General features: G+C 41.6%; 1 protein-coding gene across 7 annotated transcripts in view; it reads right to left on the minus strand.

Annotated features, from left to right (window-relative positions):
• The window catches only part of LOC127412325 (dynactin subunit 1-like), a 52,239-nt gene that overhangs the window by 2,779 nt on the left and 31,281 nt on the right, over positions 1–18,179 (minus strand). For 4 of the 7 annotated variants that reach the window (XM_051648580.1, XM_051648577.1, XM_051648579.1 and 1 more), the window contains 12 exons: positions 6,003–6,171; positions 5,776–5,844; positions 5,482–5,694; positions 5,200–5,361; positions 4,430–4,561; positions 4,212–4,337; positions 3,847–3,989; positions 2,577–2,746; positions 2,423–2,434; positions 1,796–1,908; positions 1,517–1,703; positions 1,360–1,433 (listed from right to left, as the gene is read on the minus strand). In XM_051648580.1, the coding sequence (XP_051504540.1) occupies positions 1,360–1,433; positions 1,517–1,703; positions 1,796–1,908; positions 2,423–2,434; positions 2,577–2,746; positions 3,847–3,989; positions 4,212–4,337; positions 4,430–4,561; positions 5,200–5,361; positions 5,482–5,694; positions 5,776–5,844; positions 6,003–6,171 (1,570 nt within the window). Of the gene's footprint in view, positions 1–1,359; positions 1,434–1,516; positions 1,704–1,795; positions 2,276–2,422; positions 2,435–2,576; positions 2,747–3,846; positions 3,990–4,211; positions 4,338–4,429; positions 4,562–5,199; positions 5,362–5,481; positions 5,695–5,775; positions 5,845–6,002; positions 6,172–18,179 lie in introns of those variants that run through there. The other 3 variants (XM_051648578.1, XM_051648583.1, XM_051648582.1) reach the window with 2 other exon arrangements.

The raw sequence follows: 18,179 nt of genomic DNA on the forward strand, positions 1-18,179 counted from the left end.
TGGCGTGAGTTGGGGGTGGGTCTGTTTCTTTGTTTGATCAACTGCTGATGAGGGGCGTATTCAGAAAGCGGTTTTGAAAAAAAAATTAAAAAAAAAATAAATAAATATATATATATATATATATATATATATATATATATATATATATATATATATATATATATATATATATATTGCAATTCCATTTGGTGGCGCTAGTGTCCCGGAAATTACACACTTCAGCTTTAAAGAAGCCATATTATGCTTTTTGGGATTCTAACTTTCCTGTAGTGTGTAATATAGCTGTTTGTGCATGTAAAAGGTCTGCAAAGTTACAAAGCACAAAGTCCACGCCAAAGGAAGTTACTCTCTCCTACAGAAAACACTGCTCCTGGACTGCCTGAAAGGCCTGGTTTGCAGTCCTGTCATTACTTCCGTGACATAGCGATGTCACTATGTAACACATTTGCATAATGCCCACTTTAGGAATGCGCTGCTCAGGAAGCCTCAGGAGCTGAAACTCGGTTATGGTAAGGGGCGTTACATTTCCGACACACGCTCAACAGACTGGGCCAGCTGACCAATCAGAGCAGACTGGGCTTTTCAGAAAGGGGGGCTTTAAAGAGACAGGAGCTACAAAAGAGCGTTTCAGACAGAGGGTGAAAAGAGGTGCTGCAGCAGTGTACAGTATGAGAAAATAATGTTTTTTAACATTAAAGCATGTAAACCTATTCTAGTAGACCCCCAAAATAAAATTATGAACCTGTAAATGAGCATAATATGGGCTCTTTAAAGTACCAAAATAGTATCATTGCAATTTTTTTTTTTTTTTTGGAAATGTAGGCTACATTGGAGTTACCATATAAACACCATGGTGTACATTAAAATACCATAGTATTGCCATCTGTTTCCATCACTGTACATCAATTTTAAGAAACTTCAACTAGTGTTGTCTTGTTAGTCTTTTAGAGATGCTTAGCCCATCTGTTAATACTACACAACGGTACTCATGAATATGTAAAAATGCTGCTCCCAAAGTCACCAGAATTGAATGCATGAGTGAGTCATAACTTAAATTTCAGTCTGTTCCTTACACAAAGCTATTGTATGGCTTCAGAAGACCAGGAATAATGTGAATATAGAGTCATATGTACTACTTCTATTGTAAAAATATATATATCTTTTTGAAGCTTGACAGCCCATGGAAAAAATCTATTTGAAGATTCTTCAAAAATTCCTTTTTTTGTGTTCAATGGACACAATAGCAGATTTATGCAATACAGATTTGGAACAACATGTGGGTAAGTAAATAATAAGAGAATTTTCATTTTTGGGTGAACTATTCCTTTAAGAAAGAGCAGGGTAGAGTTCTTGTTTTACCTTTAGCCTATCAAGAGTGTCACTGAGTGACTGCAGTCTTGCTGTTTGCTCTAATAGTTGGGCACTGGGGCTCACTGAAAACAAAAACATCAATACAAATACTCAATAACACAATTGCAGAGAAATTAGTATTTGTTTCTGTCTATTTATAACAGACCTGGAGATTTTCCTGTGATGTCCACCACTTTAACATTGGCACTCATCTGGAGCAGAGTATCTAGCAATTGGTCTGTTTTGCGGTAGAGGGCACTAGACAAGACCTCAGGCCTGCAGCCCTCTCGCCAGCCCAACTTTGGCACATTCAGTGGAGGGAGAGATGCCAGCTGAGCACACATCTTTTCTGCCTGCAGTTCACACACACACACACACGAGAATAAATTCTTAGAGCCTGCATGGTGGATCTGTGCCTTTGTCTATGTAAGTGTAAAGGAGAGACCTTCAGCCTGTTGTTCTCATTCTTCAGATGCTTTATACTGAGTCTCTGAGCTTCAATCTGCTGAGTCAGGAGTGGAGAGTCTATTACTGGCACTCCTGCAGCTGCACACACACCTTTACACACACACACACACACACACACACACACAGAATGCATTTTGTACATATAAAAAGACAGATACAACTCCAGTCTGCAGATACAATAATGTTTCTCTAGAATTTTAAGAAAGATCAAAAAATTAAATAAGCATATAAAAGGGTAAGAACAAATAACAAATGGCTTCTCCTAGGTGCACGCACAGTTCAAAACCCATTCCAGAATTTCAGAACAATCCACTTAATGGGTGTCATAATAAAACAGCTGCAATCATTGATATTTCAAAATAGCATTTGGTTTCAAAAGTATATAAGAAAGTGATATGAGAAAAGCAAACATGACATAAAATCTGTGTAAAGCACACACTAAATATATAAAGGTATACTGTAATATATGCAAAGATAACATGCATGCACACATGGGTCATGCAAAGTAAACAATGGGTGCCAGAAGGGACAAGAAGAAGTAAGCAGAGAGAAGGAGAGAGGAAACAGATGATATTTAAATGTCAGTCGCTGACAACAAATTTACCTTTTTGCTCTTCTAAAAGGGATACAAACAAGGGAAAACATATTAAATAGTTTAAATTGAAGACGTAAACAAATGGAGACATTTTAGAGTTCAACACTTAACTTTGAGTTTAATTAAATACAGTTTAATTTTGTTTCCCTTAACTGTCTCTTACCAGAAGTGATTCCACACGTCACAATGGATGCGATGCCAGAGGCGGGACTTCCTCCCAGCCCCTCAATGGTCATCTTTGACTGACTGTTGATTCTCTGCTTCAGCTCTACCTTCTCTGCCTCTAGTTGGTCTATGTCAGCTTGGAGAGCATCCATTGTCTCTTCAAATTCCCTAACAATCAAAGACAAGGGTTTTCTAAACAACAACACAATTAAAAAAAAAAAAAGACTTACAGCACCCTTTTCTAGCCTTTCAAAGTATACCCTTTTGACGCAATATGACTGCTTTGTGATCATCTTTAGTACGGTCCACTCCAGGTGTACGTGCAGACGATGCACACAGATGCGTACAGATATACAAGGCTACAAAAACTGGGCTGCACGCAGACAGTCCTCGCAAACTGGGCTGATAAAGAAAGTTTATCTTTAGCCTTTAGGAGGCAATGGTGATAGAGTGGGTAACTAGGGTTACACCCCTCTCTTTTCAAGAAGCACCCTGGGATTTGTAACAACACAAAGAGTCAAAACTTTGGTTTAACATCTCATCCAAAGGGACAAAGTATCCCTGCACTATATTGGGGATTAGGTCCCACATAGACCATATGGTGAATACCCTGGGCTGGACTGACTAACACCTCTTCCAGCTGCATAACTGCATAATTAATGTAGCCATTTCTAATAGTTCATTTGCTGTTACACCAGTTTCATACACTAACTTGCAAACTCATCAACGTCACTTTGTTCATTGTTAAAGGGAAAAACCTTGGTAACTTTTGTGTGTACTGTCTACCAACTGAACCGCATCGACGTGCTCTGTGTTTGATACCTCTGCTGTGTCCTACTGGTGTTTCTCGTCCGGTGTGCGACCGCCTTTAGGCTTAATTAAAACGGCAGTGTCTCAAACCCCTTTTGTTTATTTTATCATTTATTTTAACCACACTATGTCATTACTTTGATGGATCGCAATGACTGGTGAGGACATTTTCCTTTCCACTTCCTGTGAAGTGATGTATTGATGTACACTTATACTCTATGCTGTTCAGAGTGCCCTTCCAAATCAACAGTTACTCTCCTTTCAGAATTGAAATCTCCCTTAAGATGGATGAATACAGTATGAAGTTCACTTCACAGGCCACTATCGGTTGATTGGAATGCACCTGGAAGTTTCCCATACAGGTACTGACCAAACTCAACCCTGCTTAGCTTCAGTGGGTAACCAGTCGAGAACTGCAAGCTGCTAGACAAAATATAAACCCCTCTGTCCTCTCTTACTTTTCCTTCTTTTTCAGGAGTGAATGTGTCTCATCCAGGATGGTCTGGATCTTCTCCACTCGCTCATCTGCATCTTTAGAAGCACTGTCCAGCTTTTTCTCCAGCAGACTGAGACGCACATTGGCCTCACTTAGTTCCTCTCCCTAGAGACAAGAACATTTCACACACTCCTTCGATGATCTCTACATAGATCAAGTGATATAGTCAAGAATACTGCAAAAACCTGAGATCATTAAAGCAGAACCATATTTCATATTGTGTGACATAAGCGTAATTGTAAATCAACAATATTTCATGTGATTTCACATAAAGTGTTGTTTATTCCATCACATGCATTTTAGCATGTCTAAAGTAAGTGTTTATACCTTTATTTTTAGAGATTTCTTAAGCTCTTTAATGACAGTTTCTCTGTCCTCAAGTTTGAGGCCGAGTCCTTCAGCATCAGTGATCTCTGCCCTTAACGCAGCTGCTCGGACTTCCACAGGAGATATCTACAACAACACATACACACATCCATGGATACATAAACAAATATTCATAGTCATAGTGCTATACAGGTATTAAGTGAAAGAGCCCTTCTTACCCCATTGTGTGGTCTCTCAGAGTCATATTCTCCTTCCTGCATAGCAGTAGCCATCTTGTTCATGGTTGCTATAACTACACTGCATGATTGACGCAGACACTCTTGAGGGTTTATGCCCTGTGACCCATAGATCTGAACAAGAGATGATACATGCAATTGCATTATACCATCATGTAACACAAAATTCACCCACGTTACATAATCTAAGGGGGTCATCAAGAACAGGTCTGGGTCATATCTCACCCCAAAACAAAAAGGAAGAATTAAGATATATATTTATTTAATTTTTTTATATTATATATTATACTTTTATTATATTTATGTATATTATTTTTTTATTATTATTTATATTTATTATTATTTTAGGACCATTAAATTTTTTTTGCATTTTGATATTATTGCCATGATAATTAAGCACCCCATCCCCAATTTTTAATTACGTAATACTAAAAAAAAGTCATTTAAAATACTGTAATACGGGGGGGGGGGGAATTATAAATATTATTGAAATTCTATTTACATATCATTATAGTATTTTTGTACTACTTTTAATTTATTTTGATTTAAAAATAAATCAATTTAAAAAAATCATGCTGTAAAAAAAACAGTACTTTATTACAGTAATGAGAATCACCATTGACAATGATAGGAATGTGAAAATTCTAAATTGAAACATCTGGATGCATTCCGTAGGAACTGTCATATAATATATCAAATATATTTTTTCTTTTCATATAGGGGTTAAATGTGGACATGTTTTCATGTGATACCTGTTCAGCTGCTTTAAAGGCCATGTCCTCCAGTTTGAGGGCAGGAAGACCCTCTAGTTCACTGAGAGGTGCGACAAGCTGAGCTGCTGCTGCTGCCACTTCCTGGAGTACAGCATTCACCCAGGCCAGCTGCCTTCTGCTCTCTGCCAGGGTCTCACACACCTAAACACAAGGCAGCATATCAAATATTTGTAAGAAAAATGGAACACTTATTTATTAAAGGTGTGTGTAAGATTTAGTGTGTAGATTATACTAAATAAGTGAGATCTGGATACACAGCACCTGTGGGCCAAAGCTGAGGGCAGCTGGGATGCCCGGTGCATCTGTGCCTGGCATGCGCCGACGGATCTTCTTGCAGAACTGTCGTATGTCACTACAGGAAGTGTCCAGATCCTTCAGCAGCACACAAAACCCTTCCTCGTCCTGTCCTGCCTGTAAAAAGGCCCTCAGACGTCCCACCTCCACCGCCATACAGTCAAGAGCACTCTGGGTAAACTATAGAGAAATATGTAGATGCATTTAGGATGTTTGTGTGAATGTGTGTACTGGATGTGTGAGTCTAGATGTGTTTATTACTTTGATGTGGTCAGCTAGCTGCATGGTACAGTCCTCAGGCTGATCAGCAAGATGAATACTGTAAAGGTGCTGCAACAAAGAGACAATGATATTGTTAATGATATTAAATCATTATTGTAATATCTCCTGTCTGTGATGTAATCATAGTTGGTAATACGGCAATTGCTTTATCGTCACAGTGGAATAAATGTCAATAACAAAACTGCAGTACAATATGTTTACTATACCTGATAGTATTTAATAGCTTTGGTAAGAGGCTCCACATTGACAGTTTCGTCTAGCAGGTCTTTGTACAGGAGGTCTATGAGGAAGTCTAAGGAGCGTTCATGCACACTCATCTCAGAGTACAGTGAACCCACACGCTTGTACACTTCCACACTGCACTGACTCAGTGCACTGCAGGAAAGAGATAAAGAGTGAGACATCTGAGCATCATTCCCTTCTAAATTCATAAGGTTTACTGTATTTAAAGACCCCATGCAATCAAAACGGGAGTTTTGTGGCTTTTAGTCCAAGTCTGTTAGGTTTGAGGCAACACTGTAAGAAATTTCTGTAAATTTACAGGAGAATTTCGAAGCAAAAAGTACTGTAATTTAGTTTTACAGTATTTTACAGTATTAAACAATGCATTATGGGATACTGTATGTGAAGTACAGATGCACTCTGCAGTATTTTACTGTTTATATATATACAGCACAATAAGCAATTCACTGTTGTTTTTTTATGGTGGAGAAAGAGAGACATCTTGTACATTCATCATACATTCATTAATGCTAAAATATTTAGTTACCTTACAAGTCATATCATACACAATTTAGTTAACATTCCTGTAGTGTAATACAGTCATTTGAATATGTCAGTTGTAAATAATAATACAACTTGTATCCTTAATAACAGTGTAAAATCCGTTTTCCTGTTAATCAAGACACCTGAAATAAAAAATAAAAAAATATAAAGAGGGCACGCAAACCAAACATATCCTGCTGCATCAAAAAGGGTCTGCCTGCATCCTGCAAGACTACTACATGACACACCCACGACACAACAGGCCCACTACAAGACACGCCCACTACAGGCACATTGGCTAGCTTGTGAGCTAACTGGAGAAAACTGAACAAAGAAATGCTTAATTTCACCATTTGTATAATAATAATAAGATATGTGATGGGATTAGCTTTCATTTTATTTTTTATTTAAATCAAGAGAGTTTTTATTGTCAGCCAATCCATGTGTATACAGTAAGGATAAAATAACAACTGTAGTAAAAATTTGTTTGTATAAATCACAAAGATTGCTGTGACTATTGTCTGCATTTTGCTTTCACAAATCAAGGAGGGAAAAAAGCATTTCAGGTAAAATTTCAGAGGACTTTTGACATTAATTATCATGTCTTAAATCAACACCACAGACAGTTTGTTTAAGTTTGGCAACTTTATTTCCCAGTCTCTTTCTCAGTATTAATTTTTATAATGTTTTGAAACGTGGAACAAGACACCGTCTCTGATCTACACACAACCACACCACAACAGTTCAATTTCACCCTTTATCTCAGTCTGTCACAAAATTATGTGTAGGGGCCTATTAGTGAAATCATCATAATTCAGTATTTAAATCTATATATTTCATAATTCACCATTTCCCCTTTGAATATTTACATATTTACACATGTATTATTAAATTTGAGATACTTTGTTTTTGTTTCCATGCATAATCTGTACTGTTTGGAGTTTAGCGTATAATTAGGAGAGAAGAGTCGCAGTTGTTTGACCGTATCCATGCATGTGTGATAAGGGAGTAATCAGGGGCGTAGATTCCGGGGGGGATGGGGGGGATATCCCCCCCCCACCATAAAAAAAAAAAAGCAAGTACAACCCCCCATTATTTATACCATGATCAATGGAAACATGTAAAACTATTTTGAGGGAACGCAAACTATTGCGAGGGAGCGCAAAACTATAGTGAGGGAATGCAAACTATTGCAAGGGAATTCAAACTTATTGTGGGGGAACACAAAACTACTTTGAGGGATTGCAAACCTATTGCGAGGGAACGCAAAACTATTGTGAGGGAATGCAAACTGTTGCAAGGGAATTCATACTTATTGTGGGGGAACACAAAACTACTTTGAGGGATTGCAAACCTATTGCGAGGGAACGCAAAACTATTGTGAGGGAATGCAAACTGTTGCAAGGGAATTCAAACTTATTGTGGGGGAACACAAAACTACTTTGAGGGATTGTAAACCTATTGTGAAGGAATGCAAAACAATTGTGAGGGATTGTAAACCTATTATGAGGGAATGCAAAACTACTGTGATCGAACGCAAAACAATTGCAAGGGAACGCAAAACTATTGTGATCGAACGCAAAACTGTTGTGAGGGAACGCAAACCTATTGTGAGGGAATGCAAAACTATTGTGAGGGAATGCAAACCTATTGTGATCGAACACAAAACAATTGTAAGGGAATGCAAAACTTTTGTGAGTGAACGGAAAACTATTAAGAGGGAACGCAAAACAATTGTGAATGAACGCAAACTATTGTGAGGGAATGCAAACTATTGCAAGGGAATGCAAACGTATTGTGAAGGAACGCATAACTATTGTGACTGAACGCAAACCTATTGTGATCAAACCCAAAACAATTGTGAGTGAACACAAAACTATTTTGAGGGAACGCAAAGTATTGTGAGGGAACGCAAAACTATTGTGGGGGAACGCAAACTATTGCAAGGGAACGCAAACCTTTTGTGAAGGAATGCATAAATATTGTGAAGGAACGCATAATTGTTGTGACTGAACGCAAACCTATTGTGATCGAACGCATAACAATTGTGAGGGAACGAAAAACTATTGTGAGTGAATGGAAACTATTGCAAGGGAACACAAAACAATTGTGAGGGAACACACAACTATTTTGAGGGATTGCAAACTATTGTGATCAAACGCAAAGCAATTGCAAGGGAACGCAAAACTATTGTGATTGAACGCAAAAACAATTGCGAGGGAACGCAAAACTCTTACGAGGGAACGCAAACCTATTGAGAGGGGATGCAAAACTATTGCGAGGGAATGCAAACTATTGCAAGGGAACGCCAACCTATTGTGAAGGAACGCATAACTATTGTGACTGAACGCAAACCAATTGTGATCGAACGCATAACAATTGTGAGGGAATGCAAAACTATTGTGAGTGAACGGAAACTATTGCAAGGGAACACAAAACAATTGTGAGGGAACGCAAAACAACTGTGAGGGAATGCAAAAGTATTATGAGGGAATGCAAAACTATTGTGATTGAACGCAAAACTACTGCGAGGGAACGCAAACCTATTGTGAGGGAACGCAAAACTATTGTGAGGGAACGCAAAACTACTGTGAGGGAACGCAAAACAATTGTGAGGAAATGCAAAACTTTTGTGAGTGAACGGAAAACTATTAAGAGGGAACGCAAAACTATTGTGACTGAACGCAAAACAATTGTGAGGGAACGCAAAACAATTGTGAGTGATGCAAAACTATTCAGAGGAATGCAAAACTACTGTGAGTGAAGGAAAACCTATTGTGATCGAACGCAAAACAATTGTGAGGGAACGCAAAATTATCGTGAGAGAACGCAAAACTATTGAGAAGGAACGCAAAACTATTGTGATTGAACGCAATACAATTGTGGGGGAACACAAAACTATTGTGAAGGAACGCAAAACAATTGTGAGGGAACGCAAAACTATTGTGATCGAACGCAAAACAATTGCAAGGGAATGCAAAACTATTGTGATCGAACGCAAAAACTATTTAGAGGGATTGCAAACCTATTGTGAGGGAACGCAAAACTATTGTGATCGAATGCAAAACAATTGTGAGGGAACGCAAAACTTGTGTGAGGGAATGCAAACTTTTGCGAGGGAATGCAAACTATTGCAAGGGAACGCAAAACTATTGCAAGGGAACGTAAACTATTTTAAGGGAATGCAAACTATTGCAAGGGAACGCAAACCTATTGTGATTGAACACAAAGCTATTGTGATTAAACGCAAAAATATTTTGAGGGAACGTAAAACTATTGCGAAGGAACGCAAAACTATTGTGAGGGAACGCAAAACTATTGCGAGGGAATGCAAAACTCTCGTGAGGGAACACAAAACTATTGTGAGGGAACACAAAACTATTATGAGGGAACGCAAAACTATTGCAAGGGAACGCAAAACTATTGTGAGGGATCGCAAACCTATTGTGATCGAATGCAAAACAATTGTGAGGGAACGCAAACTATTATGAGGGAACACAAAACTATTGTGAAGGAACGCAAACTATTGTGAGGGAACACAAAACTATTGTGAAGGAACCAGAGCTTGTGAACGAAGCAGAGCGGCGTGGAAATTTTTTTTGGAGGGAACGCAAACCTATTGTGAGGGAATGCAAAACTATTGTGAGGGAACACAAACCTATTGTGAGGGAACACAAACCTATTGTGATCGAACGCAAAACAATTGTGAGGGAATGCAAAACTTTTGTGAGTGAACAGAAAACTATTAAGAGGGAACGCAAAACTATTGTGATTGAACGCAAAACAATTGTGAGGGAACGCAAACAATTGTGAGTGACGCAAAACTATTCAGAAGAATGCAAAACTACTGTGAGCGAAGGACCTATTGTGATCGAACGCAAAATTATTATGAGGGAACGCAAAACTATTGTAATTGAACGCAAAACAATTGTGATCGAACGCAAAACTATTGTGATCGAACGCAAAAACTATTTCGAGGGATCGCAAACCTATTGTGAGGGAACACAAAACTATTGTGAGGGAATGCAAACCTATTGTGATCGAACGCAAAACAATTGTGAGGGAACGCAAAACTTGTGTTAGGGAACGCAAACTATTGCGAGGGAATGCAAACTATTGCAAGGGAATGCAAAACTATTTTAAGGGAATGCAAACTATTGCAAGGGAACGCAAAACTGTTATGAGGTAACGCAAACCTATCGTGATTGAACGCAAACGTATTGTGATTAAACGCAAAAATATTTTGAGGGAACGCAAAAACAATTGCGAGGGAATGCAAAACTATTGCGAAGGAACGCAAAACTATTGTGAGGGAATGCAATACAATTGTGGGGGAACACAAAACTATTGTGAAGGAACGCAAAACAATTGTGAGGGAACGCAAAATTATTATGAGGGAACGCAAAACTATTGTGATTGAACGCAAAACAATTGCGAGGGAACGCAAAACTATTGTGATCGAACGCAAAACAATTGCAAGGGAATGCAAAACTATTGTGATCGAACGCAAAAACTATTTAGAGGGATCGCAAACCTTTTGTGAGGGAACGCAAAACTATTGTGATCGAATGCAAAACAATTGTGAGGGAACGCAAAACTTGTGTGAGGGAACGCGAACTTTTGCGAGGGAATGCAAAACTATTGTGATCGAACGCAAAAACTATTTAGAGGGATCGCAAACCTATTGTGAGGGAACGCAAAACTATTGTGATCGAATGCAAAACAATTGTGAGGGAACGCAAAACTTGTGTGAGGGAACGCAAACTTTTGCGAGGGAATGCAAACTATTGCAAGGGAACGCAAAACTATTGCAAGGGAACGTAAACTATTTTAAGGGAATGCAAACTATTGCAAGGGAACGCAAACCTATTGTGATTGAACACAAAGCTATTGTGATTAAACGCAAAAATATTTTGAGGGAACGCAAAAACAATTGCGAGGGAATGCAAAACTATTGCGAAGGAACTCAAAACTATTGTGAGGGAACGCAAAACAATTGTGTTGTGACGCAAAACTATTCAGAGGAACGCAAAACTACTGTGAGTGAAGGAAAACCTATTGTGATCGAACGCAAAACAATTGTGAAGTGACGCAAAACTATTCAGAGGAACGCAAAACTACTGTGAGTGAAGGAAAACCTATTGTGATCGAACGCAAAACAATTGTGAGGGAACGCAAAATTATTGTGAGGGAACGCAAAACTATTGAGAAGGAACGCAAAACTATTGTGATTGAACACAAAACGATTGTGGGGGAACACAAAACTATTGTGAAGGAACGCAAAATAATTGGGAGGGAACGCAAAATTATTATGAGGGAACGCAAAACTATTGTGATTGAATGCAAATCAATTGCGAGGGAACGCAAAACTATTGTGATCGAACGCAAAACAATTACAAGGTAACGCAAAACTATTGTGATCGAACGCAAAAACTATTTCGAGGGATTGCAAACCTATTGTGAAGGAACCAGAGCTTGTGAGCGAAGCAGAGCGGTGTGACACTCCGCTCAATAACCCGCTCCATGCACGTGCACTCCGCTCAGCCGCTCATGGCCCAAGCGGACACTCCGCTCAAGTACTGCTCACGCTCACCGGTAAAAAAGCGTACGCTCAAATCCCGCTCCGACATGAAATTTCTCTGTAGAATACTTGGTTCCAAACATGCACACAGGGGGTAGCTACAGTGGCCCAAGCAACTGCCCCTTTGCCCACATGGGCTGAGGTGCCCCTCTGGGTGAGATATAGACTATAGGCTGACATTTATTAAATTATCAAATGATTAATAATGTACACATCTGAAATTATGTGATTGTATTGTTGTGTTTTTGTAAATAAAATCTCGCTGTTTATTTTGGACTGGTTTACAACTGCTGTTAGATAATCGGGTCAACCAGACCTTCCTTATTATTTGTAATCAGTCAAATATTTCTCTGTTAGCACATATGTCATTGAACATCTTCAAATAATACCTTAAAAAATTTCAGTTCTAAATTACCATTATTTACTTTAAACAAGTCATCAAATATGCCTCTAAAAGTTATAAAAAAAATATGTGTGTTGGCACAGAAACTCGCATATTTGCGCTTTTCAGTTTGAACTGGACCCGAGTGATACAACCAACCCAGAAAAACATAATCTTTTCAACTTTAATGTTTGTTCGAGTCGTTTATGGCAATAATGAAAACATGGACTGATACCAGGAAAAATATTGCAGGTAAAAGTGAAAATCATAATTGTTTTTCAGTTGTCTCCACGGAATGATTATACTGTAGATTTGATACATTAATAGGCTTCTGATTTAATGCTATCAGACTTTGGGTCTGTAAATTAAAATGAGCAATTTCTCATCCTAATCTTGTGTCCAGTTTTAAAGGGTGAATTAAGTTATCTAGAAAACAGCAGTGAATGTTTTTCTCTTTTTCAGTGTTGTTGCTTTATTAATATTCCCTATAATTTGATATGTATGAATCAAATGCAATATAAAGGACTGTGGTTATTTATATAATAATTATTATATTAGTAGATAGCATGTTCACCCTTTGTTTTTCTTTGATATTTTTAAAGCATTATAAAGTGAATCTGGACTTTATATGCGTCAAACAAAATGTCTTGTGCATGCAACGTTTATATGTACAGCAAGGTTTAACCATGAATTTAACAAATAAAAAACATTTGTCCTGCATAAAGTGAGATTTTGTCCAATATATACACTACTGGTCAAAAGTTTTGAAACACACTCATTCTTTATTATAATTTTTTTTCTTCACATTTTAGAATAATAGTAAAGTCATTAAAACTATGGAATAACATAAATGGAACTATGGGAATTATGTTGTGACCAAACAAAATCCAAAATAAACCAAAACTGTGTTATATTTTAGCATCTTCAAAGTAGTCACCCTTTGCCTAGAATTTGCAGACATGTACTCTTGACATTTTCTCAACCAACTTCTTGAGGTATCACCCTGGGATGCTTTTTAAACAGTATTGAAGGAGTTCCCATCTATGTTGGGCACTTATTGGCTGCTTTTCTTTATTATTTGGTCCAAGCCATCCATTTCAAAAACTTTTTATTTATTTTTATTACATTTTAGTTTTATAATGAAATAAATTAATATGGTGGCAAAAACTAATTTCAAACATTTAATCATACGCCTTCAGATCAAAGATTGTTAAGATCATGAGAAACATTTCAGTCAAGTGTTTCAAAACTTTTGACCGGTAGTTTATATTAGATGAAATCATGTTTAATGATCCTAAAACAAATAAAAATTATTTAATTCACAAATTACACTGCCTTTGTTTAAGAAATTTTTTTTTCTAATGTACAATAATTTATATCTTTTTTTCTCTGTGCATGAATGCAGCAAGCGATCTGCAACCACTAATCTAGAACCATTTTTTTACATTTCACTTCTCGTTAAGGTGTGGATTTGGCTTTGGAAACTGACCAGCAGTTATGAGCCACTTTATCCCGAAGCAGAAATCGAAAGCTGGTCGATTAAGTGAGATAATTCCTCAATGCAATTCTCTATGCGAGAGCGGAAATCTTTACTAATCAAATGCTCAACTGTACAATAGAGGCATGAAAGCAGAATGCTCCGCCTGAAAATTAGGACACACTGATCTGCAAGGTCATGGATTTGTGTGTGTGTAAGCCGGGATTCAAGGCAAAATGCTTTGCCAATATACAGTATTATTAAGCTTACATTTATAATCCTCGTGCTCTCTGGCAATGTGACGCGTACGATTCCAAAGGAATATTTGCTAATTCTCACGGTCTTTCCACACTCCCTTTCAATTTCTTCGTTCTTAGCTTTGATTAATACTTTGCATTTATTGAGGTTATAAGGTTTGCAACTTCACTAAAACAATGTTAGAGCTCCATAACCTCAGGCCTATTGCTTATTTAGCAGATTCCCAATCCAGCATATCACGAAGCGCATTCTGAGTTGAGCGAGCTGCACTGAGCGGCCTGAGAGGGCGGAGCGGAATCTTCAAAAAGGCACTCTCCGCTCAGGTGGAATTATCACCGCTCCACTCAACTCTCCGCGCTCGCTCCACTCTGCTCACATGCTCTGGAAGGAACGCAAAACTATTGTGAGGTAATGCCAAACTATTGTGAGGTAATGCTAAACTATTGTGAGGGAACGCAAAACTATTGTAAAGGAATGCAAAACGTCAAGGTTACTGGTGTAACCTCCGTTCCCTGATGGAGGGAACGAGACGTTGGTGTCGATGTAGTGACACTAGGGGTCACTCTTGGGAGCCCGAGACACCTCTGGTCTTTGATAAAAGGCCAATGAAAATTGGCGAGTGGTATTTGCATGCCACTCCCCCGAACATACGGGTATAAAAGGAGCTGGTATGCAGCCACTCATTCAGGTTTTATGCTGAGGAGCCGATATAAGGTCCGGCCATTTCAGCGGGTAGTTCAGCATTGTGGCAGGAAGGACCAACGTCTCGTTCCCTCCATCAGGGAACGGAGGTTACACCAGTAACCATGACGTTCCCTATCTGTCACTCACTCGACGTTGGTATCAATGCAGTGACACTAGGGGTCCCTATACAAAACGCCACAAGGCTGAACTGTGTTACGTGAACTGGCGGTGTGTGGTGGGCAGACTTGCTGTGTGCCTCATAGCCAGCACACCAGGTCGACACATAACCTCCCCCAACACAGTTATGAGTGTCGAACGGCCCTTTTTGGGGACAAGTCGACTACCCAAAGATAGAGACGGGCTTAACCCAGTCGTGGCCTCTTTTCCCCTTCTCTTTTTCCACTCCCTAAAAAAAGAAGGAGGATTATCTGACTGGGCCGCCAGGTCTAGTCGGGGGGTGTCCCTCCCAAGGGGAGGACACCGCGGAGACCACACCTCACCCCAGAGAGGGGGGGGGATATTTAAGTGGAAAAATATGTCACATGGTCTTTCCAACCATGTGGAGAGCATTCAAGGTAGATCCTGCCCAATGGGGGAGGAGGTACTACAACATGGAGACTGGGGCAGAGGGGCTCTGCCCAAGGAAGACGCAGTTTGCCAGCAGGGAAACGAATTAGCAGAAGATATAGATCGCATGGGGTTAGACTTACAGGGAACCGCCACATGCGGAGTACCTACCCCAGAACCAGGCTCTTAGCTAGCGTGTGTACTGGGCCGGCAGTGAGTCTCTCCGAAAACTCGACTGCCACAGGGCTCGGAGGAAGTCAACCAGGGAACAACTTTTGTGAACACTACTGGGAATTAACAGCGCACGTCTTCAGCTCAAAAGGAGGTGGAAGGCGCTATGTGCAAGCGATACACCCGGCCGGCTATCCCGGGCTTATCCGCTTGTGTTGCGTGCCACTACCTGGGACGAAACCGGTTCCACCCAGAGGTTGTAGAACCTTGCAAAGGTGTTGGGTGTTGCCCAGCCCGCTGCTCTACAAATGTCTGTTAGAGAGGCACCTCTGGCCAGGGCCCAAGAAGCCGCTACACCACGGGTAGAATGGGCTCGTAGCCCTACCGGGGGCGGCATGTCTTGGGCGAGATATGCCATAGATATGGCATCAACAAGCCAGTGGGTGATCCTCTGCTTGGAGACAGCGCTTCCTTTCCGCTGTGCACCGAAGCAGACAAAGAGAGTCTAAAGCTCTGCGTGCGATCCAAATAGATGCGCAAAGCGCGCACCGGACACAGCAACGCCAGGGCTGGGTCTGCCTCCTCCTGGGGCAGCACTTGCAGGTTCACCACCTGGTCCCTAAAAGGAGTGGTGGGAACCTTGGGCACATAGCCTGGTCGGGGTCTCAGGATCACGTGAGAATAGCCCAGACCGAACTCCAGGCACGTTTCGCTGACAGAGAACGCTTGCAGGTCACCTACCCTCTTGATGGAAGTGAGCGCAGTCAGGAGGGCAGTCTTCAGGGAGAGTGCCTTAAGCTCGACTGACTGCAAAGGCTCAAAGGGGGCTCTCTGTAGGCCCTGAAGAACTACGGAGAGATCCCATGAGGGAACGAGGGACGGTCTGGAGGGATTCAGCCTCCTAGCGCCTCTTAGGAACCTGATGATCAGGTCGTGCTTCCCTAAGGACTTACCGTCAACTGCGTCGTGGTGTGCTGCTATGGCAGCAACGTACACCTTCAAGGTGGAAGGGGACAGCCTCCCTTCCAACCTCTCCTGCAGGAAGGAAAGCACTGATCCGACTGCGCATCTCTGGGGGTCTTCGTGTCGAGAAGAACACCACTTGGCGAACAGACACCACTTCAAGGCATACAGGCGCCTCATAGAGGGGGCCCTAGCCTGAGTGATCTTTTCTACCACCACGGGTGGTAGGCCACCTAGGTCTTCCGCGTCCCGTCCAGGGGCCAGACATGGAGATTCCAGAGGTCTGGGCGCAGGTGCCAGAGGGTGCCCCGTCCCTGAGAAAGAAGGTCCTTCCTCAGGGGAATTTGCCAGGGGGGAGCTGTCGCGAGGAGCGTGAGGTCCGAGAACCATGTCTGGGTGGGCCAGTAGGGTGCTACCAGGACGACCTGCTCCTCGTCCTCCCTGACCTTGCACAGTGTCTGTGCAAGTAGGCTCACTGGGGGAAACGCGTATTTGCGAATGCCAGGGGGCCAGCTGTGTGCCAGTGTGTCTATGCTGAGAGGAGCCTCGGTGAGGGCGTACCAGAGCGGGCAGTGGGAGGATTCTTGGGAGGCGAACAGGTCCACCTGAGCCTGACTGAATCGACTCCAAATCAGCTGGACCACCTGGGGGTGAAGTCTCCACTCTCCCCTGCGGGAAACCTGCCGTGACAGCGCGTCCGCTGTAGCGATGAGGTTGCCCGGGATATGAGTGGCTCGCAGCGACTTGAGGTGCTGCTGACTCCGGAGGAGGAGACGGCGGGCGAGTTGTGACATACAGCGGGAGCACAGACCGCCTTGGCAGTTGACATATGCTACCGCTGCCGTGCTGTCTGTCCGAACTAGCACGTGCTTGCCCTGGATCAACGGCCGGAACCTCCGCAGGGCGAGCAGAATTGCCAGTAACTCGAGGCAGTTGATGTGCCAACGCAGCCGCGGACCCATCCAGAGGCCGGTGGCTGCATGCCCATTGCAAACAGCGCCCCAGCCCGTCTTGGAGGCGTCTGTCGTGACCACGACAGGCCTGGAGACCAGTTCTAGGGGAACACCTGCTCGTAGAAAGGAAAGGTCAGTCCAAGGGCTGAAAAGACGGTGACAGACCGGCGTAATGGCCACGCGGTGTGTCCCGTGGCGCCATGCCTGTCTCGGGACTCGAGTCTGGAGCCAGTGCTGAAGCAGCCTCATATGCATCAACCCGAGCGGGGTGGCCACCGCCGAGGATGCCATATGCCCCAGGAGCCTCTGAAAAAGTTTCAGTGGAACCGCTGTTTTCTGTTTGAACGCCTTCAAACAGGTCAGCACCGACTGGGCACGCTCGTTCGTAAGGCGCGCCGTCAGGGAGACTGAGTCCAACTCCAAACCGAGAAAAGAGATGCTCTGAACCGGGAGGAGCTTGCTCTTTTCCCAGTTGACCCGAAGCCCTAGTCGACTGAGGTGCGAGAGCACCAGGTCCCTGTGTGCGCATAACACGTCTCGAGAGTGAGCTAAGATTAGCCAGTCATCGAGATAGTTGAGAAT

The sequence above is a fragment of the Myxocyprinus asiaticus genome, chromosome 21, assembly GCF_019703515.2.
Source record: "Myxocyprinus asiaticus isolate MX2 ecotype Aquarium Trade chromosome 21, UBuf_Myxa_2, whole genome shotgun sequence".
NCBI lineage: Eukaryota > Metazoa > Chordata > Actinopteri > Cypriniformes > Catostomidae > Myxocyprinus > Myxocyprinus asiaticus.